The sequence below is a fragment of the Catharus ustulatus genome, chromosome 3 (genome assembly GCF_009819885.2).
Source record: "Catharus ustulatus isolate bCatUst1 chromosome 3, bCatUst1.pri.v2, whole genome shotgun sequence".
Taxonomy (NCBI): Eukaryota; Metazoa; Chordata; class Aves; order Passeriformes; family Turdidae; genus Catharus; species Catharus ustulatus.
Genome location: NC_046223.1, coordinates 27,014,566 through 27,041,822, shown reverse-complemented (window position 1 = coordinate 27,041,822; position 27,257 = coordinate 27,014,566). Strand labels below are relative to the sequence as shown.

General features: G+C 37.9%; 1 protein-coding gene across 3 annotated transcripts in view; it reads left to right on the top strand.

The window, feature by feature from the left end:
- Positions 1-27,257, top strand: part of THADA (THADA armadillo repeat containing) — a 154,602-nt gene that overhangs the window by 94,247 nt on the left and 33,098 nt on the right. For all 3 annotated transcript variants that reach the window (XM_033054000.1, XM_033054001.1, XM_033054002.1), the window contains exons 31-34: positions 14,024-14,109; positions 24,840-25,243; positions 25,596-25,717; positions 27,110-27,182. In XM_033054000.1, the coding sequence (XP_032909891.1) occupies positions 14,024-14,109; positions 24,840-25,243; positions 25,596-25,717; positions 27,110-27,182 (685 nt within the window). The remainder of the gene's footprint in view (positions 1-14,023; positions 14,110-24,839; positions 25,244-25,595; positions 25,718-27,109; positions 27,183-27,257) is intronic.

The following is a 27,257-nucleotide window of genomic DNA, read 5'->3' as shown; positions in this document are numbered from 1 at the left end:
TTAGCTCCTCACAAACAGTCCAAGATAGGTTTGGAAACACTTTTTGTAAGCTTATCTTAAGATGACCTACATATAATCTTCCCTCCTTTCCTCCTTCCCTCCCTTCGTCCCTCCCTCTCTCTTTCTCTCTCTTTTTCTTTCCCTCTTACCTTCTCTACTTTTGAGAATTTCTACCCATGAGAATTCCTGCCCAAAACTCTTAAGGAATCAATTGTCAACAAGAGCACAGGTCCTTGCATAGATAGATAACTGGGAATATCCCACATTTTGACTGTGTTGTGAGGCCACCAATGAGCTAGTGTGGCTCTCTGATAAAACCTGAGTCATTTTCTGATCATCAAAACCAAAATGCTTAGAGATTTGGAGAAGAGGGGTATCTATTGGGGGAAATCTATCAGTGCTACCTGAGTTGAGGTAATGAAGACAGACTTGATCTTTGGGAATTGCAGAAGTGTCTCCTCAAAGAGTGAGAGTGATGATATGGCAGACAACACTTGGTGCAAATAATTGGAAAATGGTGCTCATGAACAAAGTCTGACTTGACCTGGGAAAGGAGTGGTTGACTGAGCAGATTTTTTGTTTGAAAAAAGTTACTCTTGTTCTTGGTAGTGCCCAATAGGGGAAGGGGCAAATATCATAAAAAGAATGAAGAAAAACACAGAAAACCCATCTGTGTTTGTGTATTAATCTGAGTGGTATATTTAAATATTGTGTAAATCCCAAAGAATATAGAATAAGAATCAGAAGCAGTATAAAGACTGACAAGTATAGAACAGTTTCTACTTGATTAAATAAGATGAGATTATTTTTTTTAATCACGGAAAAAGGACAGCTGAGGGATGTGAAATATGAGTCACATAGAAAGGGACAGGAAATTAGCATTCTGTCCAAGGTGGCAGGTGTAAAAGAAACCAACTAATGAAGTTTTTAATGTAATTTTAGTTTGGCTATGGAACTCCATGATATAAGATAGTCTTGGTTTTAAACCTGTCTGAATTTTTAAACAACAATTTATCGGAGTCATGGAAGGAAGGTCCAGTGAGGTCACTGAGTATGTAGGCATCACAATTAGCTGAAGAAATTCTTCAAGGTTGCTACCTTGAGGGTTGAGACAGATTTTGGCAAGTGTCACTATTGGTTATGCTTCCATTTCCTGTGCATCTGCTCTCTGCCCCAGCTGGAGACATCATGGTGGATTTTGATGGATTTGCTCATTTGAATCAATGTAAGCATTTTAAGTATTTAGATGAGAATTTTAATTTGTGTAACTAAATTAAATTTATTGATAGTATTATAAAGAGTAAAAACCCAAACGCTAGAGAGCAAATTCAGTAGAAAGACATTCATGCCTAGTAATTCAAACCTCTTTGTCTGGCAGCAAATATGTGAAGACCGAGCTCTGTTCATTACAGACTTTCAATAAATTCTATTTCCAAAGTATTTTTTTCACAACTGCCCTTTTAAATACATCAGTCACTGATTGATGACTGGTTGGGTTTTTAGTGAGGTTTTTTATATTACTTTATTATCATTTCTGGAAACAAAAACTTTTCAGGCTTTCTCTAAGAAATTCTTGTGCACAATAAAGGTGTTTTCCTGAAGAGATGTCTTTTCTCTTTCACACACCAGTAAAAAGTCACAACTGGATGTGCTGATATTAACTCCCTACCAGCAGCATATTTTAATTTTGTCAGTTTGTTGTAGCCTCTTTGTCATAATTGTCCACAATGCAGTTAATGCTATACATAAAAGGCTTTAGAATGTCTTTCTTCCCAGATAGCAAAATTTTGTATTATGAGCATGCAGCCTTGTAACACTAACTTAAAGCATGGGGATGGAAGCCATTTTTGCAAATTTCTAATGTACTTTATGATTCTTGCACTCTTCAGTTAAGGCCTCCCTTCCCTCCCTTCCCTTCATCCTGCCCTCCGTAACTCCGTTAACTCTTGCTTGAGACAAATGTATTCAGTGTGGTGTCATTAAAAAAAAAAAAAAAAAAAAAAGCAAGGAAGAAAAGCAAGGGAAAAAAACCTCCAAGAAGCAACCCAAACAAGCAAAGCTATTGAAGTGGTGTTTTCTGGTGGTTTTGGTGTCCCACATTCGGTGTGCAGCTTTACTGTTGGTAGTTGACTGGGAAAGGTGAACAACTGCTCTGTGGTTAATACTCTGGAGGGTGAGGGTCTTGTTTTTACTTTTCTTTTTTCTTGTATTAAAAGAGTTTCGGAAGGTTGCTTGGCAACTGAGTTGTGAAACTTAGTGTCTGTGTGGGTTTCTGAATGTTGGGAGATCCTCTTAGTAAACCAGCATTTTATTATTGCTGTTTTGTTAGAAATCTTGGTATGCATCTGCTGCTGTCAGAGAGGATGATGGCTGACTGGACTCTCAGTCATGTACAGACATTCTTACCTTATTTCTGTTCAGGCAAAGAGAATGAGCACCACAGAGAGAAGTTAATGGATCCCCATCTGGTTTTTCTGCCTTTTTCATAAGGAGATAATTTACCATGTCACCGATACTGCAGGGCAGAGACTGTTTGAAAAGAGGGTATAAAAGGCACTCACTATTAATCTTAAATGGTTTTTACAAAGTTAAAATAACAGGAAAGTGGTTTGTGAATCTGGGAAATTATTTCCAAACATCAATTTTCAGTCACATTTCTGTGTGAAGTTCTGTAAAGTTCTTGCTGGTGTTCTTTCAACTATGTACTTCCTTTGTACTATGGAACAAACTTCTCTGAGAATCTTGAATTACAAAACTTTGGATTGCATATGTAGTTCTTAAAAATGAGGCTCAGTTGTCATGTGTGTGTATTTGGAGGAAAGATTATCATTCTTCAGTGGTTTCCTGAGCTGGGTGGGGTTTTTTTTTTTTTTGTTTGGGTTTTGGTTTTAGGGTTTTCTTTGCTTTTCAGGGCCAGAATGTAAATTCCTTTCATCAGAATTTATTGATGTAGAATAGCTCAAGATTCTGTTACACATTCCGTGTAGTATACTAATCTCTTTTTCCTTCTCCATGCTATGACCTGATTTTCCTTTAGAGAATAAAATAATGGGTCACATTCCCCAAACTGAATTTCATAAAGCATTCACTTTTTCAACTGCTATTTTCTATCTGTTGTGAAGGCAGACTTCTCATACTGGTGGGGCATAGTTACTTTTTCTCCATGGCTTTTTTAAATATCTCAAAACATTAACTTTTTTTGTGTGTTCAGAACCAGTATTTTCATTTTTGAGATTTTGAATGAGACCTGCCTTCCATCAACTTCTCAAGGTGATAGTTGAGTCTTTTCACTTGCATGTTTATACTTTGCTTGACGTTTTTTATTTTGTTTTGGAATATACCTGTTTGTTAGTTCTCAAGTGGTTCAGTAATTTTACTGCTTTCCTTCACCTTCACACCAGTGTTAGTTTACTGCATTTTTTGCACATGTGGCAGATGCAGGGTGTTTGAGAAGAACACAAATTTAAAAAATTTATAAAATCTGCTTTGTTGGAAAACTTAGGTGATGGAATAAAGTGATGTAAATTAATTTGATGAAAGCTTTAAAATATGATCAGTTTATCAAGCTAAATCTTTGAAAGAGTTCAAAACTCTGCCATATGAAAAATTTTTGTTTTAAATAAAGTAGTTTTTAGCTCAAGTGCATACCAGGGAGTTACAAGACTAACTCTTGATGCCTTGTAATTCATAAATACAGAACACTAGAAGAGCAGCCTTTGGATTTGGTAATGTGTTGTACAGAAGTCCCAGAAATATCTCTTGTTTAATTTGTAGCCTTTGGCATGACAACGTATTGGTATTGGAAATTTTGAGAAATCATGTCATCACATGGCTTTGCTGTAGGATGCTGCTTTTCAGCACTTTGAGTTGGATTTTTTTTTTCCCGCCTTCCTACTTACTGTAGACCACAGGAGGGGGAAAAGACTTTGAGGTCCTGCCAGAAACCAAATAACATACTCTGCTAACCTCTAGCCATGTGCCATTTCTTAGCTGAGAGCTTGTCTGCACTGGGAGAATTTACTTCTAAGAGGGTGGCTTTCTTGAAACTAACTTGTGTGGAACAACCTTGTATAAAACCAGTTGGCTTTGTGTTTTGCAAGGAGTCGCTGGTTTGTCTGGAATGGGCCACCTGCAGTGTTTTTATAACCCAAATAACCCGTGCTCCTCAGTGCTGCTGCTTCCAGCTTTCTGCTTTATGGTTGGCACTGTTAAAAATACGAATGGTTCCTGCACAAGATTCAAGCTCACACAACAAATACATGCAAAAGTTATTTTAGGCACGGGCTCAAAATGAGGTTCACTGTTCACTGAGATACGTGCTTCTTGGGTTTCCCTCGGCTGACTCTCCGATGATCCAGCTATGACTGCTTTGAATGAGGAAAATCTCATCAGTATTTTATAGCCCTACAGAGTGTGGTAACTTGCCAAGTTTTGATGGCCATGGCACTCCATCAAGCCTGCTGTATCCCTTTTCCCCCTCAGCTTTTGGCAGCGCTATGTGAGTGACAGTAGGCAGATGAACAGTCTTACATCCTTCCTGGGAGGAACTTCATGCAGTGTGCATTTAGACCATCTCTGCAGAAAGCAAGAATGTGGCTCTTTGTGGTTTCAGGACTTCATGGCTCAGACTGTTACTTAAATACGCCTTTCCTCCCATTGCCTCTTAGGGAAACAGTGGTAACTTCTAGTGAGCAGACTATTACAGGCAAAACAGGAGCACATGCAGGCTTACCTGGACAGAGGTGCAACATGCCCATGGCTCTCTGCAGCTTTGCAAGCAGCATCTGTGTGATTTTTCAAGTGGTCCTTTGGGAGTTGGAAGTGGTATTTTGTACTTTCAAATAAGCAAGAAGTGGGGAGAACGTAAGGTTATCCTCCTGGGCAGAGAGAACTCTTCTCTTCTTTTAGTACTCCTGCCTCTTCCACCACGTCAAGATGAACCTCTTTGTCTTTCCAAGGCCATTCCTGCACTTGGCATCTTCCTGTTTTCTAACTTATCCTTTTTCTTATTTCTGTCTTTAAAACCTACACATTGAGAAGTGCAGTTAATTACCTTTGTTCATTAGTAGTTCGTATGCATTGTACAGCCAAATTCAAAAGTTGAAGATAGTTGAGCCTTTCTGCAGAAGTTTATCTACCAGGTTTCAAATTGAAAACTTAACTTTCTGTCAGCTAGAGCAATAATTCATGTGTTTACCCTTGGACACACAAAATGTGAAAGGAAATTTTTGCTGTCCCATTCCGGCTGAAAATGGAGTGTACCAGTATGAACAGCTCAGAGAATCACAGAATAAGCTGAGTTGGAAGGGACCTGCAAGGATCATTGAGTCCAACTCCTGCCCTGCACAGGCCATTCCCAGGAGTCACACCATGTGCCTGAGAGCATTGTCCAAACACTTCTTGAACTCTGTCAGGCTTGGTGCTGACTCACCAGTAATTTGTTAATCTGCACGTTCTAACCCATGGGCCTTGTTTTAGCCTCATTTGTCTTTGTTTTTGAGAGCAGTCATAGCATGTCATTGTTCATAAATGTATTCTAGAGGCATTCAGTTAAATCTTACGTGCTCTTAGCAGGCTAATTTAGGTTTCTGTGCTGCTCCAAGTCCACTCTTTCAGCAGTTTTGATAACAGTATCCTTAACACGGCTACAAGCTGTTTATTTAGGCAGTTGGTGATTGCTTTTTTTGGATCACCCACTTCGGGTATCAGTAGAGATGTTTGGACTTCAGGCTGAGGTTTAAGATGTACTTTGCATAAGATAAAGTAGTGTTTGACTCTGGTTCATAGGTATATTCCTAACTTAGATAGGAACATTCCAGGAATATTAAGTTTTGGATAAGGTTGTTTAAGGTGTTCCGTCCACCAGTGCAACATTTGCAGTAAGGCAGAAACCATGTACAATTGCAGATTTTGGACATAAATCCTCACATCTGAAAATGCTTTTCAAAAACAAGAATTTTCATAGCTTTTTCTTCATAAGTAACCCCCCTGATGTTAATTGTGTAAAATTCATTAAATTTGCACATGGGATTAGTTTGACCTCTTAAGGTTTTTAGGATGTTGCCCAGGAATCACATGAGGTTCTCATTAAGAGAACAAAAAAGAGAACAGCCAGGATTATTTTATCAATCAGGTATGCTAAAAACAACACCAACAGAACACAGCCTTTCAGTATCATTCACCAAGGACAGCTGGAGCACAAATTAATTTTTCTTAATAGCTGAAACTCAGGATGTTCTTGGTGGTGTCACAATGAAAAAAATAATTTGTGTAACCTCTTTTTGAAGCAATAAATTCTCTATCTTTACCAGGGAAACTAATAACAGCATAATAATCTAGCTTTGAGAGTAGTAGAAAAACTTAAATCACCAGACTAACAACTCCCTTTGGAGACAATGCCTGCTCTAATGCTGGATGAGCTGTCCCTATAGAATGGGCAAGTGAGAGGACTGTGCACATGGTAATTACTTGGAGGAGATCTCAACAGCACCAAGAAGGCAAGCAGATGCACTGTTACTAATGTTTGTATTTCTGTTTCTATGCGGGTGTTCCTGTGCTTCCAGGAACTCAGCAAGGTTTACTTGGTAGGGCAGGCTTCATTATTACTTTTTAAAATGCTTTCCATTAAATGTAGGTCTGTTGGCCGTGATGTTCATTGATGTGCTGGTTTTGTATTACATGGTTAAAAATGCTATGGACAAAGTTTAATAATTAAATCCATTATTAATGTCTCCTTAAGAAGACAAGAGGAAGGCCATGCATGTTGATTCGTGCTACAGATGTGGCCTCTGAGAGAAAATAGATTAAAATATGAATGCTGCCCTCTAAACAAATACACCCCCAAAAACCTCAGTCTTTGGAATACTGCAGAATTTGAAAGCTAATAACCAAAACAACAGAAGATTTAATCTTTTAATCATCCACTCACTGTATGTGTAGGAGTGATTTCCATAAGCTTTGTCGCCTCCATAAATGACAACTGATCCTTTACCAGATCTTGCTGCAGGTAAAATGTGGTCAGTACAAAGGCAGCTTGGCCTGGTTCATCAGCAACCCTCCAAGGATAGAGCTCCCCATGGACAGCCCCCAAGGATTATGTAGAGTTGACTGTATCAACACTCAGGACATCACAGATGATGCACTTTTTGGTGCGTCCAGAAGATATTTTAACTGACACAATGGCAGGTCACATCAGAAGAATCTGACTACCAGAAGTAGGAATACTTTTGGAGATTTGCCATTCTTCAGCAAAGAGTATACTGGGAGTTTATATAGAGGGAAAGATAAACTGTAAACCCAAAATTTAATTGCCAGTGTGCAGGCCACAAAAACTGAGATTATGGAAGGGAAAGGCACAGTGGGAAACTCATAACAGGAAGTTGCACAGATCCTGTCCCCAAGTACCAGCTATGGCATGTTTGAATTAATCAAAATTAATTCCTGTATTTATGCTAAAGATGAAATTCCAGCCTCAAATGTTCTTAAAATTTTGACTTATCAGAAATGTTTATAAAAGTCAGAAATTTGTACAATTGCATCCTGTGCATTAAATTGAATATGATGTTCAGGAAACAAATTCTATGATCTGTTGGAATCAAAAACTTTATGAAATACTAGTGGCTAGAAAGTAGGAGAATTTAGGGTTTAAATTCATCACCATCAAGCTGATGTATTTTCTTATGACTAAAATATAAATTTCTTTGATAATGACATGGTATTTACACAGAAGAATAGGGCAGTGTTTAGTAATTACAGTTTCTTTTAATATGGGAGTTTTCCTAAAATGATATTGATAAGTTTTATCATAAGAACAGATCTTCCTTCCAGTAATTTTAGTTATTTTCAGCCTTTTCAAAGGCTCCAGAAACATTACAGCATTGCAGTAACAGTGACTTTTTCATTGAAGACCAGAGAGGGAGTAGGCAGTTCATTTAATTAATTGATCACTTGGAAAATTGAAATGAAAACAGTCATGCAAATCATTAAGATGAATCTCTTCTTCACGAGGTAACTGTGAATTGACCTTTGAAGGGGTTGCCCTTGTAATCTTGCCAGCTCTGGTATCTTTACCCTGGTGCTTAAGTGTGTGTTGTGACATTTTTGGACAAAATGCAAAGATTTGTGGGTGACTTTGTAAGTTGTATAATTTTGACTAATATTTTACGTCAACTTGATTCATTATCCAAATCTTGTCATCAGTTTTTAAAGTTTGGAGCTGAGATTAACCAATCTGAGTTACTAAGAGTCACTTAAACACTGTATTTAAAAAAATGTCTGATACTGTTAATTATTTACTGTTTTACTATGACCAGACCTGAAATGTACATGTTACATTATTAGGAGGAAATTCTATTTTGTTAATTTATTAAATAAAGTTATATTTCTATTTCAGAAATAAGATGAATAGTTTAAAAATATTCATAAAGCAGCACTGGGTAAAAAATTTGCAGTCTTTCAGACTTTTCTAAAAGCTTGAAGACTGCAAAATGCAGAGCTTTTCTGAGACCTCTTACAAAAGATTTTAGAAATCCCTAAAACAGCTAACTGCAGTAAGACACCTGTATCTAAGCTTATCCACAAGAAAGATGTTATGGATTTTTATTTAAGAGACATTAATTTTCAGGTTGCATTTGAAATTTCTTAGTACTTGTTGAGAATTTGAGGAAATATGCTTTGATTTTTATGTTGTTTTTTTTAGCAAATATTGTAAGTTGCTGTATATTAAATAGTGCTTGTTCTGCTAAGAGTTTTCCAACATCTGTTTCCTAATGAGGAAAAATATGAGCAAAATAAACTACCTCGTTGGAAAACATTGAATTTCTAGAATAACCAAAAGCTAATGTAATAAACATTAACACGAACTGCTTTGATTTCATAATCACTAGCTTGTATCTGTCTTATTTATGTAACAAATGCAGTAAATTAATGTTACAGTTGTTGTTGCTCATCTTGAAGGGAGGTGGAAAAAGAGTAATGAAGAAGGATAAAATAGCTGTCAGCTTCTTAAGTCATCTGACTGTCATTGAAAACTGGGACTTTGGGAAGATAATGAGAATCTGCAGAAACTGCGCATCAAAATTCTTTGGTACTTGCTGTAAAAGGGTGTTGGCATCCTGACTTTAATACAGAAATCTGGATGGTTATAAATGGTGCCATTTAATAAGCAGAAATGATGTTTAAGGGCCTCTGCAAATCTTATTGGTTATAGAAGCAAGAGATTGTCTTTTTCCCAGTGTCCTGCCAGAATTGAGGCCAAATGTGTGAGCTTTCCTTGTTCTTTGCTCTTTATTGTTTCTCTTGGAAAAGAAGGTAATTTGCTCTGTAATTCATTAATGTTGATCTTGTTTAAATTAAACAGTAATACAGGAGAAACTTAATTTTAAAAGTTAAGCCATGTGTTCCTGATAGAGTTGAAGTTGTGGGAGCCAAGTACACAGGAGGTCTGTGACCACATATTGCTGATTTCTTCAATAAATGCCAGTTTGGTTTGCATTAGATCTGCCATCCAAAATAAGCAAACCAATGACTATCTCAAATTCAGCATGACTTAACTATTAAAAGGTGAATCAAACATTTTAAAGATAATATTTGTAGAACTCCAAGCTGTTAGAGTCTAGGATTGATTTCAGTTGCATAGACCTAAGCTGCAATCAGTGGTACTTAGTGGAGGTAAAGGCAGAGCAGAAATCAAAGCAGCCCTACTGCTACTGTGGGTAGCCAAAGCCAGCTGGAGCAAACCCCAGAGGTGCACGTGGAGCTTCTGAACCTGCCCAGTCTGATTTACATCTCCTGAAGGGGGGTATGCATCCTCATTCACCTACCAGGCAGTTCCTTGTTGAAAACAAATAGCTCTTTGTTACTCTGGTCATATAATATTCTATAAGTGCTTAACCTAGGCCTCTTCAAAGGGCTGTGAACGGGAGCCTGGGAATTTTAACGGGCTCTTCAGCTCCATTAACCTTTTTCTTTGAAAAAAAATCCCTGGACTCTTAACAGCTAACAAAAGGTTTCCTCCTGCAAATGTCTTGAACTGTTTTTAGATTTTATACTCACATGCCAGAATTGAAAATGTAATTGCAAAGAAGTCTGTCTGTTCTGTCCCAAAATACTTGTTTAGCATTAATGACAAGAAGTTGAGTAGGTTTGGAAGACTTTTATATTCAGTATCTAATCCAGAAATCTGCTATGAAGTGTCAATAGTGTGCAAAGTGTCACCTGTGTTTTCAGATTTTCTGCTGTTCAACCAGGCCTACCTAAAATAGTGAGAAAAAAAGACCCTTATTTCTTCTATACTGAAGATACTGTTAGGGCTTTGGCCAATTAAAAAAAACAAGCGTGTAAGCCCTTTAAAATCTTCAGTCCCTTTAACATTTTTGACTTGTATTCTTTCAATGACCTTGTATATTCGATGGAGTTCTAGAATCACAGAATCACCTGGGTTGAAAGGGACCTTAAGGATCACCTAGTTCCAACTCTCTGCTGTGAGCTTGGGACACCTTCAACTAGAACAGGTTCTTAAGAGCCCCATGCAACCTGGCCTTGAACACCTCCAGGGATGGGGTATGCAAAACTGCTCTGGGCAACCTATTCCAGTGCCTCACCACCCTCACAGCAAAGAATTTCTTCTTAATATATAATGTTAACCTGCTCTCGTTCAGTTTGAATTCATTTCCCCTTGTCCTGTCACTACAGGCTCTTGTAAAGTCTCTTTCTTGCAGGCTCCCTTCAGGTACTGGAAGGCTGCAATCTTTTTGAGGCTGAACAATCCTAATTCTCTTAGCCTGTCCTCATTGGGTGATCTGGTAGGGACATAGCAGCCCCTCCCATCATAATTTTTTTCTCCTTGATTAAATTAGAAATATCTTTTTTCTGCATCTTGTTCTTGTTAAATAGTAATCCAAAATAGTAATCCTTTCTGTTCCTGCCTGTTGCAGGAGTCTTCCTTCCCCCTGCCTGGCAGGTCTAGTCTGTGCCAGTGCTGGACTTTCACATGTTACTCACAGGGCAGACAGCCTTTGACCTGTCTTTGGTCAGATGGGTTGAAACATTCTGCAGTATTAACTGTTAGTGAAACTCAATTCAGCAGTTGCCTGTGACTCGATTTTTATTTCCACCTGGACAGTCAAGCTCCAAGTGTGAGGGCATTATGAAGGAGTACTAGAAAGTGTGGGGCAAGCTCCTCAGTGCAGTAAGATTCCAGGAACAGGTTGGCTATAAGCTTTATATCCAAACACAAAGCTGAAATTGAACTTCTGACAATTATGGTTTGAGGCATCTGGACACAGTATGTCAGGTGGCCATTGGACCTTTGGTGCCAGCTCTTTGACTTCCAGATGTGCTGTTGTTACACTAAACTACTGGCTAGCATAGACAAAGCATTGCTTTAATCAGGTATGTGCCCTGGCATCACTAGCCTGCTATTAGCATAAATGTGTAATAGTATGAATATTGTTTTGATAGCTATTTTATATTTCTGGGTGGATATACCCTTAGATATGAGAGTCCAAACCATCTCTAGCTCTACCCATTCAGAGTCATGTACAGTTTATCATCTGGAGTCAGCGTGTGATGTATTTGTTTCCATTAATAACCAGGTTGGAAGGGAAATGAAATAATTTTTAGGTTTTGGACAGAAAAAAGGAATGCTGTTCCAGATGTCTGGAGCTCCCACCTTCTGCAACTACTGTGACTTTCTTGTTTGGAGACAAATTTCCTCAAATCTCATTTATGAGAACACCACTTTATTGGTATTGGTGTTAAAAAGGAAACATGTTGTACTATTCCCACTCATGTTGTTGAAGCTCTGCACGAACAGGTCGTGTTAAATACTGTGCAGTGCATAATTTGAAATGTTCAGCATTGTGATTTTTGGCTGTCAGGTCTGTTACGTAAATTACAGTTTGATTGTCTTCAAGATTGAGCTTTCTGCTACAGTCTGAACAACACTGAAGTTACTTGGTTTTGGAAAACTGAATTTCCTGTTGTGTCCATCTGGCACACACAAATGAGAATTCACTAGCATCACCAGAGCAACAGAACCAGCCAAGGACAAACGTTTGGCATGTTTTATGCTGGAAAAGTCTCATTTCAAAATTCAAAACATGCATATGCACATACTTAAAATGAAGTGGTAAGTGCTTAAAAGCTGGACCAGAATAAAAAACATGCCAACTTTACTGTTGCCTCTTCTTCAGTAAAAGTTGCGTCAGTCATGTTTTGCCGAGGGCGCAGTTTGTACATTGGAGATTTTCTTTCCACTGAAAACATGGAATGATAAGAGAGTCTTCCATTTTTTGAGGGAGCTGAAGTGTAGCAGATGCATTAGGTTCCTCATATTGGCTGAAGACTGTTGTGGCTACTTTCATCCATTTGTGAGAGACCTCTTGTGGTTTGTTTTTCTTCTGAGCTTTTGACTGATCAGTCCCTCTGTTTTCTCTTGGGTTGAGCTCCCCACTCCATGAGTATTCCCTGATGGTGTTTCCACACACATATGTGAAGAACAGCTTAGGCAGCAACTGGATGCCCAAGGTACAGGAAAAATCTTTGCTTAACCAGGGTGGACAGGAATTAAGTGTGCCTAATACCACTCTTCAAAAATAGCCGTATTAAAATTGTTTTGGTTCTTGATGTGCATCTTCTCAGCAGGCAGCTTTTTTTAAGGCAAGTGGTAGGAGGCAAGCATGAAGAGGTTTGAGGAGGTGTGAACCTAGACTACATCACTAGTAAGAAAGTGTCCAAAAGGTTCCTTTTTATGCAAAAGGAAACAAAAAAAAACCCTCTTCAAAAGAGATCCTGGTAGCACTAGTCTACTGTGTGTTATGTGGATGCCTAATATTGTAGGCCATAAAAGAAAGCGTAAGTATTTTATGCTACTTGCAGGTGAGAGCAATTTTTCTGGTTAAACTTCTTTTTTAATAGTTCATAGGCTAACTCTCCGTAGGCAAATACAGTGGCCAAACTGTGTAATAACCTTAAACCTTTCATTTTTATGTCGTGATCACATATCTTACTTGAAAAGGCTTTTTTTTTCTTGAATTTTCAAGATGTTAGAGTTCAGAATGTTTGTTGGAACATTTTTAATTAACAATTTTTGAAAGAGTTTCAAACTTCAAGATAAGCATACAAAGAAAGTGCCAGATAAAATAAAAATGAAATACTGAACAGGATTAGTCATACTTCAAGCTTGTGCTGCTTGATTCTGAAAGTTTTTTGTTTTAATACAAGTCCCTTTGGGCTCTTCAGGATAATTTCTGTGTTTTGAACTAGATTTCCTGTTTGTTCACATTTTAAGTTATATTTTTAAAAAGTTTTCATGGCTAAATATGTTTCAGTGATAGTAATACAAAGAAAAATAAAGTTGTTAACCTAATTTTATGTTTTTAATTGGAGAGAAAATAGATGTTTCTCACTTGCAAATTGAAAAGGTAGAGCAGAAAGCTTATTACCAATTTCCATTATATACATACACAAAATCCTAAATATTCTTGTTTGCAAGAAGAAATAGGTAATTTTAAAACCATGAACACCTCTGATCTTCATCAGAACAGTGAGAGACCTATAGCCATTCAAAAGGTATAGCAGGCACCTTGCAAGGGAAGTTTCTCTTATGAGCAATAGCAGTGAGAACTGAGGACTTCTTTTTGTTGATGCATTTAGTTAAACACATTATCTATAATATAGACAGATATAGATACAGATATAGATATCTATTACCTATAAACAAAACAAAGACATGGTAGATGCTACAGTGGGCTGGTTCATCCAGTAATAATGAAATGTATCAACTCCCATTTGATGGAATTAGCTGGAGGAGGAAGGTGTTGCTCTTCTGCAAGGGAGACTGTCACTCAGAATGGACCAGGAAATGAAGTTTAGATAACTCGGCCTAATTATTTTATATATGTGACCAGTAGTTTATCTTCATTAATAAAAACAGACATGCCAAAATGGTTTGTTTTACTGCTGTTTCTGAGCATAAGGTTATAAGGATTTAAGCTTTAAAAACTTGATTTTCTTTTTGTAGGCTAAATCCTTGTTTGGTGACCAGAGCTGCCTATCTTGATGTCCTTGTGATGTTGAGTACTCACCTGGAGAAGTTTCAAAAGCAAGGTAAGTCAATTGTACTGTTCTGTACATTGGATTTAATACCTGTATCTACTTCTGAGCTCTGTTGAACCTGGATAAACAAGAGTGTATTACTTGTGGTCAAGATATCTACTGACTTCAGGAATCCTTTAGCTGCTTCATGGAAGGCTCTTTGTTCTGCCTTCTCAAGAACCAGTCCTAGGTTTTGTTGAGGAGAAAACTGAGGTAGGGCTCCATGTCAAGGCTTGAAGTGATGATCTTGCAGTATTCCTAGTCCTAGAATGGCTAGCAATGAAAAGATCCTCTCCATGTTCCAGAATGGCTTTTTGATCCAAAATCCAGATCCTGGACTATTGCTACTTTGACCTTTCCAGAAAGCCACAGAAATGTTCCTTCATGAGACACTTGAAATAGTTTCAGGGAAAGTATTTTCTGATGTTTAGAAGTTATATAAAAAACAGCTCTGAGAGCTTCTTTCAGTTTCTTTTTTCATTTTGATTCTTTATCAGTGGGAATTTTTTGAAGGACCAGTAAGAACTATCAGTGCTTTTAATGTTGTAGATTATAGTTAGCAACAGTACAAAACAAACTGTGAACAATAAGAAAAACAAAGGTATGGAGGAAGGGACACCCTTTCACATGTGCCAGTGTGTAGGCAGCTTTCAGTCAGCTGTAAGTAGCTTCCTTGTGGGCCTGTATTGTTCATTTCTTATGAGCAATTGAATAATAAATTACCTTGTCAGTCCAGGAAGGCAATTAATGAATAGTTCTGTCATTTCATTAAAATTCTTAACACTGCATTTAAGTCACTGGAACCATTCCTTATTTCAGATAGTCATGTTGTGGGCACTGTTAATTTTAAAACCAATTCATTTTGGGTTTTTTTTGCCTAGGCCTGTAGTTGATGTAGTTCCATTCTAATTCTAAAATTGCTGTTGGTGTGATTTCTTGTGAATGTGCAGTTTGAATAGTGATAGTTATTAGGAAAGCAAATTGGTGATGAACATGTCTGCAATTAACTTTTTCAGACAGGTTGATGCAGAGCTAGCCCTTACAGCAGAAGGACAGAGATACAGAGTGCCTAGGCAAAGACCACATGCTTTATAGGGTGGAATGCACTATCTTATCTAAAGCAGTTTCAATATAACATGTCTCTAGGGATAATTTTTTTCTTGGCTCTTCACTGGTTTTTCTGGGGGTAAGCTATATCTACCATCAATAATTCTGATATTAAAAAATATTTTTTCTTTCTTTTGTTATTACTACAGAATATAGCTTTCTAAATCCTTGTATGCCGTTGGGCTTAATGAAAATACTTTGCCTAACTGTGTATCATGACTACAAAATAAACAAAAACAACCCCAAAGCCTCCTTCAGCCATATTTGGGCTCATCACCCTTTTATTTTGAATACTACCTTTTAAAAGAGAGATCCTTTTTGGGAATACTAATTTTTACACTTTTTAAATCATGATCTTCTACCACTGTTCTGCTCCTTTGTGGTATGAATTATCCTGGGTTTTCTGTGTTCTCTTCATCTGAAGTTTTTTTTTCATCTTCTGATTATTCTTGTCACTCACCCTTCAACTCTGTTTTTGTATTTTCTTTTAGGAAGGAACAGCCAGTACTCCAGGGGAGGGCTCCTGTTTTGCTTACTTAGTGGGCATTGCATTTCCTTTATCAGTCTCTTTCCTATTTCAGTTATCCTTGGGGTTTTTTTGTCTGTTCTGGTTTTTAAACAATTGCTGCACATTTGCAAAGGCTTTTATGGACCTCTCCACACCAGGAAACTCCCCTCCCTTTTTTTAATGCCCCTGACTTGTGAATAGCCCTTTGAGCCTGAGGGACTGCACCATGCTGTGGCTGGATTACCGACTGTAGTGAATTCATTTATTTTTCAAAGCTCTGGTGAACTGTACCAAACCTGGGTGCTGTAAGGTACAGTTTCTACATAAGGAAAGCAATTATTTTTGCAGATTCTCTCTGCTTGGGTATAATTCATTGGTATTGTTCGGCTTAAAGATTTCATTCCTACATAGGTTTAAAATTACATATTTCAGGCAGTGTCTACAGAGAGTAAAAACTTAGGCTGGAAGTACTGTTTTGAAAACTTGAAGATACGTTGGGGACAATTTTATATATCACAGGCAAGAAGCCCTTCTGAAAGAAAGGAGTATTGTGTTTATATTAAATAGAAACTGAGTGTCTCATGACACAGTAAGAGAAAGACTAAACTCACCAGTTAAAACTAAATGTTTTGAGTCTCCCATTTAAACGTTTTTAAGATATGATTATTAATTGAAGCCTTTTACATTTCTGAGATTAAATATCTTACTCATATATGCATATCTCTGCTTATGAGCCAATTTTTCTCTGTTCTAATCTTGATTTGTAAAGTTGTTTCAATGAATAAAGGGTGAGGGACAAATCCAAATAAAACTGTTTCTTGATGTGTTTATCTAAGAGGCCCCAGGAAGTGCTGTATATGAGTTCCAGGCCACAGGCTGAAGCTGATTTTCATCAACAGAAATGGGAATGCAATGTAATGAGCCTGCAACTGGTTAAAATCAGACCACTTCTAATTGATTATGCCTGTCTAAAGAGGCTACGATTACAAAGAGGTTTTCAGAGTACAGCTCTGCCTAGGCCTTTCCTACATTATGATTATTTTCTGTAAGTGATTTGTTGTTTTCAATTAATAAAATCTGTCTCTTAAAGTGCAGGATAGCCCTTAGGGAATTTACTTCACAAATTCAAAAAGCATCAGCTTTAAAATGTCAGCTAAGGAAGGCAGAGAGTAATGGATACCAAAAGCATCTTGTCCAGCTGAAAATTTACTGCTGGTTAAATGATGATTATTTATCTTAAACAAAACAAAGCAACCCAAACCCCATAGTTATTCCTATTTGCTGGACTGGATGGAAGTGTTGCCTGATTCATGTCACTGGGAAAAGACAGTTTTCTTTCCTTGAGGTGATAGGCAAAATCTAGAACTTTTTTCTTAGCTCCTGATGTGCCTGAGGGCTTTCAGATATGCTGAGACAATACATAATGCCAAGGCTATATAAACTTCAAAATACTTTTATTCTGTTATCAGTTGTGTTTGGAAGCAAGCCTTAAAAAAAGAGAAAAAAGTTAAAATATGGAAATACTGTTTTTACCTTTATTGAGAGTAAAGAAAGTTCTTACCAGGTACAGGATTATTTGATGAGCTAATGTCTATTGTCACTATTAATAATTATTAATAGCATCCAGGGAATTTGTTCTTGCAGACCTCTTTGTTCTATTTTCTCCACATTAACTCTTCTTACAGATCAGAAATCACAGATGTCTGAGACCTTTTCATTCTTATGGGAGAACAATGCAGTCCTTCTGCAGGGGATATTCTGGCACTTCTACCCTGCTTCAGATATTACAGAAAAATAAACATTTGTAGGCATATTGGGGTGGGGAAAATGACCCTGAGTCCAGGTGAGAACATGTTCAGCCTTAGCTGTGTATGTGATTATTTGCAAATTCACAAGTTTTGATCAGGAGGAGTTAGAAGCAGAGGTCTGTAGAGCTGCGTACCCATATGTGCATCTGAGGTTACATGCTTTCCTGTGCACTCAGAGATGAGCTTTGCAAGGGGTGACACAGGACTCTGGTGTGATAGACTGTTTCACTAAACAAGGTTCCTCTGTTGAATCTGTGAGCTTCTGAGAGGACCTGTCATAGACACTCCTGCTTTCAGATCTTCTGGAAATTGGTGTGGGAAGCAAAACAACAAGATGAGAGTATTACTGTGCTCTGCAGGAGCCAGAGTGTTGAATTGCAGTGAAAGCCCAGATCTGGGGTACTCTGTGTCTCTGCAACAGATGAAGAATGCCACAAGACAGAGTGGTCACTTTTCCCTTCTTGCTCACATCTTGGAGAAACTTTTCTTGTAGTATTTTGTCATTTCATGAAGGGAAAAATGGATGTAACTCGATAATATACTTGGCTAATAGAAGTGCATTTCGGCCAGGATTGTGTTCCAGAAAATGGCAGTTGTTGATAGAGCCCTGTCAGCGTATGTGAAGTAGGATGTAGAACAGAAGAAGGAAAAGATGATACAAAATTTTGCTAAAGATAATTCTACCAGGTTGTTACTTTATCCTGTATATGTGCTGTCAATCTGCTGGCTGGTTTGGCCTGCTGTCAAGTATAGTGTCTTCAAAATTCAGTTGTGGTGGGAAAGAGAAAACATTTTAAAAGGATGTCAAATAGGATGAATCTGTGATTTAGGAAAATATACCACTTGTAGTCTAAGCAAGCATTTTTCCTTTCTACATTTGAGGTGGAAGAATTTATATAAGTTCTCCGGTGTTGTTGTCAAACATAGGAACAGTTACTTAGTATTTACATGATTAATCCTGTTAATAAAGAGATCGTTTTGATGCCAAAATGGAGTGGCCTGTATTCTACTCTTGCTTATTTTCTGTCCTAGAGTTTTGTGAAAACATACTTTAATTTTCTTGCTGCCTTCCAAATATCTAAACCTTCTGTAGATGTAGCTTGGTTAAGATTCTTAAATGCTGCTTGCAATCTAAAGAAATGGTTGCAAAAAATACTGTGCACTGCATGTGTGTGTGTGTATGTGATCAGAAACATGGACTGTTATTTCAACTGTCTGCAGGTTTGTCAAATACAAAATACAAATACAAGTCTCTTGGTTATGTATGTATTTTTTAAATTAGAAGTTATAAAATACATTGATAGAAATAATATGGATTATCAAACTTCTGGATGCTTTGCAAGGAAAGCACGAACTGGTCTTTACATAGGAATCTCTTAAATGCTTGCCCAAATTATGAGATTTCTGGGACTTTTAAATAGCCTTTGAAGGCTATGGCCACTTTTTTTCTGTATCATACTGCTTAATATTTTCTTATTTTGGAAAGAAGGTAAATGGTAGCCTAGTTTTTCCTGCAGGCTAACTTAAAAAATGATGATTTTTGAATGGTAGAAATTTGACCGGGATAACTAGGTTGATTATTTTAGCCCCACTTTAATTTTCTTTACCTAGATCCTTAAGAAGTGTGGCCAAATAATTATTTGAATCAAAACACTGGCAGCTTGTTAATGCATGTTTGGGTTATTTGGTCTAATTAGCTGAAACTTAAATTCACTCTTAATAGATTGAAGGCAGTTTTTGTTTATGTTGTCAGAAATTATATAAAATTTGCTGGTGTCTTGGCTGTAGCACTGGGTAAATATTTTTATTTAAGGAAGGTAAAGATTTAAAATATATTTACAGGATCATCTAAATGCTTTGTGCCTACTAACATTAAATTGGACAAGCATTTTCAAAAGGAAATTTTTTTAGCTACTCAGTGTTCTGATTCAATGCAGACAGGAGAATGAAGAAGTTGAGGTGGCATTGTTGGCAGTCCAAGACACAGGGAGTGACTGGAGTTGCCTGGACATCAAAATGCCAGAGGCAGAACAAGTGAGGGATGCTGAAGTGGTCCAAAAGGTTAGTGTGAGACAGAAGAACAAAACAAATGGGCCAAGGCTGAAAAGAATAAATTGTTGGAGAAAGAAGATGGGTATGTGCAACACCAACAGCTGTCAATGAAGCACTGGAGGCAGAACTTGTGACACAGGTGGAGGAGGAGGAAAGTGAAAGTGTTTTAAGAATTATGGCAGAGACAGTGATCAGAGGAGGGTTGTGGAGGGTAGGCATAATACTGCTGGAATGCTGTGTTGAGCAGGAATATAGAAGGGTGTTCCATGAAATAAGTGACACTAGGGGAAAGTGGAATTAGTCATGTTTATTAATGTTAGCAGTTAAAATTCTATCCCCGTGTGAAGACAGAGACTGCTTGTCCTTTCAAAATCAGGTTCTCTTTGGATTCCAACATGTACCACTGACTGACTTGCACTGTCTCTGTGGGGGCATATGATTTTATATGAATGCAAAATACTGGAAAATTCAGTGCTGGGCCAGAGAGAAGCTGTAAGAAAAAATACCTGTAAGAAAAAAACAGCTGTTTCAGTGTCCAGATATAATGCTGGGGCTTTTTCCCCTTCTTTTTCCTTTGGACACTTTCCCTTATGCTGTACAAAATGCAGTGGGATACTTGTGTCCTCAACAATGAATTATCCATGGATTCTGGTAATCAGTCATGTTTGTAGTTTTGAATCCTATTGTGAGTTCTGATGCCTAGTCTCTGATGTTGAAGAAGTTGCAGATGTCTTTAAAAGAAAACATCCTGCTTAAAATATGCCCTTTTTATGATCATCAACAGTCACCTTAGTATGGCTCTGTAATGAAACAGACTTTTCTGTTCTCTTTGTGGTTTTATTTCCATTTAGCAGTGACTTTGCCTAATCCACTTTTAATAAAAAGGAAAAATACGAAAGAAAATACTTAGTATTTGTCTAGGAAAATCTCTTGGCACTGATTACTTCTCAGCCTACTCCCTATTGATATGATCTGTTCAGATGTCCATGGATGGTAGTTTGAGAGTGGATTTTAACCTCAGTTCATAAACAATTGCGTTTTTTTGCAGGTCTTGTTGAATAATTATGAATATCCAGATTTTTGATGTTCAGAGCCCCTTCCCATAACAATATACTGCAGGCACAGCAGCATTTTATTGCCATTTTTGTTTGCCTTTGCAGATTGTCAGTAAGGTTTCTGATGCTGGTAGTAACTTTTCCCCTTTCCCCCTGCTTTGTTCCTTTTTTTCTGGAGCCTCTGGTAGGAACATGGAAGATGGTTTGGGTGCTCAAGGGCCTGCATACAGGATTTAATGTCAATATTTATCTAGAAATGTGCAAATACTTACAACTATACTAATCATATCTACAGAAGGAAGCCCCTCACACAGTACACCTGATGATCAGGAGAGTTGTCCACTTGGCAGTAGTTAAATAATCACTGTGAAATTACTAAATTCTACATAAATCAATCCTGCAAGGAGGTGAAGCAAGTTTAGTTTTAAATATGGAAGGAATTCAGATTACTTCTCTCACTTTTAAACAGACTGTAGTGCCTCTGAGATGCAATATCAGCTGAGCTGTCCATCAGCTGATGGGTTGTTACTCCCTGAGCAGGGACATTCTTCTGTTCTTGCTCCATGTATCTACTTACTCTGGGAACAGACTGAATAGGTCCTGCCTGCCACTGCAGGGAAGAGCAGAGAGGCAGGGCGCAGGTTTGGGAGCTGCTACATTTTAAGGAGGTTTATAACTGGAGATTCATCCAGTCTGCTAATTCCATTCTGCTCTTCTTCCTTCCCTCTTTATTTTCAGATGGTGAAAGGCCATTTTACTTCATATACATGACAGAACATCAGTTGATCACAAATAGGATTAAAGCTAATGCTGTGACATAGATGATGTATGCATATATCAGTGTGAGGGACACAAAGGGGTTGAGGATGTTTGTGTTGGGTGTTGAAGAGAACCAAGTGGTTGTGTAAGATGTCTCCTGTACTAGAAGCAAGCTGAAATTCTTTCTGCCCCACAAATGAAGCAATCCTTAAAGGGGAAAAAATAAGATTAAATCCACTTAATTCTTGGGGGCTCTATTGTATCTGTCAGCATCCTGGAGAGACTGCTGTTTGCCAGGACCCTTCTTTGGTCAGCCAAAATTTGTTCTTCCTTCTCACAACATTTGGTCATTCAGACTGTACAGTGATATTTGTTTGTAAATAAAAGTATGTCATTACTGCATCTTAACAACAGAGGCTGACATTTACTTTGGGAAGCAGTGTGGTTTTCTGGTTTAGTTGGATATTTTGATGTAAACCAAAGGAAAGAGTTTACTTAAATCTAAGCAGACAAGAAAACATTTACATGAAAGCCTGGAAAGATTTCTTAGTGATGAAGTTGAAACCAGGAATATTTCCACTGCATTGTAATAAGACAGGGGGAATTCTTTCCTCTTGTACATATTTGTGTGAAAAAAAGAGTGTTGGAGAGCATGTGGAGCCCAAGATGAATGCAGAAGGATTTGCTTTCTGGTGTGCTGAGGCTAAGCAAATATGCAGTCTTATTTTGTTGACAGCCTTGCCATTGAGACATCCAGTTTTAAAGAGACTTTCTGTAAAATAGATGAGCCACAGTGTCCAGTCTTTCACAATTGCATAGGAAAAAAAGAAGCCATCCAGAAGGCTTCCAAAGCAGATGTATTTGATATGTACAGAAAAAGAGAATCTGTTGCTGAAGGCTCTTGTAACACAGTCTCTGCAAACTAGTAGTTCTGGGAGTGAGTAGCTCCACTATGTTTTTTATATGAAGATAGTTTCCCCTTCAAAGATGAAGGCATAAAGAGAAGCCGTGCTGGCCTTGCAAAATACAAATGAAAGTTTGCTGAGTCAGAAGGTCAGTGTATGTGGCCAGCTCCTGGAGTCCATGGGAGGGTCACCACTCTCTCTGATCCTGGGTTGCAGGCTCTGGCAAAGTTGGCAGCCAACAAAAATTGACACCAACAGAATGGAAGACACCCTCCTCCCTTCCCCTAATTTTTTTTCTTTCTGTCTTGCTCCCTCTCTATCTCTCTCTGTGTGCACCTAATGGTACTCTCCCTTTCCCTGCTCTGGAGCTTTGACCCTTCCATCCTGCCCAGTTTCCCATTACTGCTTGAGTGCAGCTCAGTGTAAACAAGGAGGACAGGAGCAGGTAGGAACCTGGAAAAGCATAGTCCTCCTAAACTGAAGCTGTTTCTCTTCTTGGACTGAGGTATTTGACCTTGAACCTTTTTCTTTTAGCTGCCTGGGATTATTTCTGTTGTTAAGCTGCTGTCAGTGGAGTCAGGCTGTGTAAGAATTGAGGTGAAGGCATAATCCCTCTCCAAGGCAACCAGACAGTTCCGAAATTCAGAAATTCTGGCGGTTGTGTATGTGTCGTGTGACACGGGCATTAATGCTAGTTTATGCTCTGATGCCAGTGTGTAAACGCAGTGTGCTTGGAGGGGGTTTAGAAATGTAGCAAATAAAATACACAAATTTGCATTGCTGTGAGATGGAAGTCAGCTGTGTCATGTAGAGGATAATGGTGTGAGACAGCTTCTCACTCATACTGGAGCTCCTTTGACTGCATCAAGTCCCTTCAGAAAAAAAACTGTGGCAAAAATGTGAATGACAGAGCTAATGGCTGGGCAATATGTCTGAAATTTTTTTACAAATACTAGATCTTTTTGAAGTGTGTCCAGAATTACTCAGAAATGGCTCTGTCTAATGTGGTAGACAGTGTACAGCCATGTCAACTTTCTGTGTAAATGTCAAACAAATTAAGATGGCTTTGGAAGAATCTAAATATGAAAGGGCAGGATATTTGACTGTAAATAGAAGGCTTAGGAAAATGTCTTCATGGACAACAGAATGAATTGGTATTTGTGCTGTGGCTTGATGTCAAATTCAGGAATTTAGTAGGACTATTTGGAACAGGCTTTTAGCAGTGCTCAGTGTTTAATTATAAATAGCAAAGTTACATGGCAATGAATTGTCTTCTTGCAGATACTGAAGAAATGTAAGCTAGTTTAATCTTTGTATTTACCTTTAGTGCATTTTTACATTAAAAAAACCCTAAACATCCCCTAGCACTAGTGGCACTGTTCTCTGTTCTTTTGTGATTTTCCCTACTTGCATTTGAATTTTGTGGGGTGTAGCATGTTCATTTACTTGCTGTACATGCTATAGAGACTCTGAACTGGGCAAAATGGTTTCAATATTATAAAATAGTTCATTCCTATTGATGATGGAGAAGAAGGTTGAGCTCAAGGCACATGAGTATTTCTGTCTTATGTGGGTATGAGATAGCACCATTGATGACTTCTTTCATTCTGTGTCTACACTGCCAGCTCTGCTAAAGCCTGAAACCCTCTGGTGTCTCAGATGGCAGTGGCCTCTTTGTTTGCTCCAGGAGGTGGCCAAGCACTAAAGGTTCTCAGGCTGTGCTGGGCCATGTGGACAAGGTTGCACCTATGTAAATAGCTGAAATGTCACAGTTCTTGTGCTGATACATAAAAGGGGTTACAGTGCAGTTCCTTTGTTTTCTTAGCTATGTTGACTGCTTAAATTAATAAGAATAGGAAAAGCATCCTGGTTTTTTTAAATAAGTAAATTCTTTAGATAGATACACAGGTGTATTTATCTCAAAGTGACATCTTAATAGCAATTTTTTCTGACTAAAACTATGAAGGCATGAGATTTTCAGTGTTATCAGAATGGCCTCTGTCATACTTTCTTTTGATTTCAGTTGCAGCTGAGTAGTCTGACAGACAGCACTTTGTTCAGTCTGGTCTCTGATTTTAGAGCTAACTATCTACATTTTTTCCCATGTATATTTAATAGTTTATTTGTGTTAATCACTTTCTGCAATGGTAGAAATGGTAGGCTTGTACAGTTTGCAATATTGTATTATTGGCTTTATTTAAAGAAATACTTAACAAACAGATGCAATTGGTAAAGATTGCAGGCAATCTGCCAGGTACTGTAGCATTTTAAGTTGTTTGAAGCTTTCAACTTGTGTTGAACAATCATAGTTCTCAGAAAACTTTGTGCCCTGCTTCTTTTGATTTAAATATGAATACATGTGATATCTAGCAAAGCTTTTTTATCATTTGGAATCAGGTTAAAATTAAAGAGAAATCTGATTTTCATTTCATGCCTGAATTTACTTTATGATACCTTCTGCATACCTGATGCTCATCAACTTCATGATCTGGAGCAGATGGTAATATCAATTATTTGTTCACTTCACTAAGTGTTACTCTCATTCCAGGAATGCAGTTGCTTGACTTTTGGGAAGAGATGAAGAGAGTAATTTCAGATTCTGAATTGGTGTCTGGTATTCCCTACTCATCTGCAGTACCAGGACTGATACAGTATCTCCAGAGCATCACCAAACTTGTAATATCAATGCTGTCAGTGACTGCAGGTCCTGACATCCAGAGCTGTTCAGCTGCTGCAAAGGAAATGGCCAAGCCCTCATTGTCAGTAGCTCATCTCCTGCACTGTGAGTTCCACGAAGTGCGTCTGCTGGCATTGGAAGCAGTACTGCTGTGGCTGAAACAAAGAAATTCCAAGCAGATTGCAGAAGGAAGAGTATTATGTTTACTCACTGATTTGGAAGACACTCTTCTCACAATGGCTCTGAAGGAAACAAACCCCCAGTGTTTTTGCAAGGTAAGAGGGTGATTTTTTATAGACATTTTGTATGTTTTCAGTAAATTGTGTTTTTAATTTTTAGATCATATTTGTAAATTTCAAAAAAAATATTTCAAACATACATTATGCTTTTTAAATGCTAGCTGAGTAGTTGGGGCTGTTTTACACTGAACAGGAGCTGTGCAATAATTTTGTAACAGATGTTCTTGTGTAAAAAAAGCAAGAACTTCCTCTTTTCTTTCTTAGAACTGTCCAGAGAGACTATTTGTGTTCTTGGAGTGGAGCTTAAGTCAATGTTTTATTGATCTCATATGTGCACATTCCTGTTGAGAATGTCTGTAAATTCTTTGTTTGTGAATTGTGTCTGCAGGTGCTGGAAATCCTTTATAATATGGATCTCAGAAATGTGCTTCCAAAAACTGAAAGCTCTATAAAAATGAATCCAAACGAGCTCTTAACCTGGAGTTTAAACCTTGCAGATATCTCCAGAAGGTATGGTCTGTCATGCATGTTGAAATACTTACATTTTAAAAACTTTCAGTGTTGGAACATTAGTATGTTGGTTTGGGAGTGCCCTTTCATTTGAAAATCCATGTTTCAGAAAAGAGAGTGTGGCTTATTTGAATACAGTGGGTTCTTGTGACTTTTTCAGTAGAAGTAAGACCTTTATCTGAATTATTAAAAAGGCCCACAAGTCATACTGGCACCCTGTAAATGTCCAGTAGTACAGTTCCTTAAGCAAGAAGTTACTCTGGCAGCCCTGTGATAGCCAGTGAACATAGTTCTTCCTGAATGGTAATTGGGAAACACATACTTTACTGTAGAATTAACAAAAAATGACCCAACCATACACTTTTTTGCTGTGAGTCTGCCATTCCTTCTATCCTGTTTATGGGCAGATGGTTTGTGGAAAGAATGACAGATCTCATTTAACTTGTTAGATTGGCAGAAATGGTTAATCCGAATCCTCAGGTTTTGTACTCCTTATACAGTCCTTATCTGTAAAATCAGCAGAAAGAACTGAAAAATGTGGAACCAGTTTGTAGTCCCTACTGAATTAGAAGCTGTGTCCATCCATTCATAGTGGGATGGGCAAACAGGCTCCAGTATCCAGGCTCTGAGAGTAAGTATTCTGTTTCTGATAGTTTTTTAAGCCAAGTAAACATTGCAGTCTAGTGTTACAAACATTGACTATAGAGGGTATGGAGTGTAGAACAGCATTTTATAACTGTGCATATTTGCTGCTGATTTGCACTAAACTTTTCAAGTTCAAATGATGATGATAGGGAGTGGTCATTTCTGGGATGAAGTAAGATTCTGGTGGTAAAATAACACTGACTGGTGCTGTTAGAGGGAAATGGCTGAAGTAGCAGGCTGTGCTGCTCAGGTGTTGCCATTCCTCATGGTGGGACCAGGCTTCAGAATCCATGGTGCCAGGAGCCATGTCCTTAGACCCTGCTAGGCAGCAGGGAGGCTTGGAAGCTGACAGTAGGCATATTCTGCACTAGGACCATTTCTGGCACCTGTAGAAGAATTATTCCTGCAGCTAAACACCAGCTTCAAAAGATGCATTTGTTCACAGTTTAAAATAATGTCTGGTTTATTTGACTCGGGTTCCATTTTCAAATGTGTTCTTCTATGAGAAGTATGTAAATAGAAAATAAAGATGAGAGAAGTGAAAGTAAGGGCATGTTTCATTTGCATGTCAACTGAGAACTTAGTTAACATCTAGATCTCTAATGTAAAAACTCCAAGTGCTCAGGTTGAAAAATACCCCTTGGTGATAATTAGAAATAATTAAGAGCTGGCTAGTTTTCTTCTAGAGATTAAATGATGACAGAAATAGCTGGCTTTTTTGATATGTCCTTTGCCTTGTTTTCTCAGCCCTGAAGGTCAAACCATAGCTCTCAAATTTGCCTCCAAATTGATTATCCACCATTTGCAGAACCATCAGCAGGTAAGGGAAATTGAGCTGGTTAACAGTTTTGTAATCCTGAAGTTTTCAATGATTGCACTGACACGACTTCTTTTA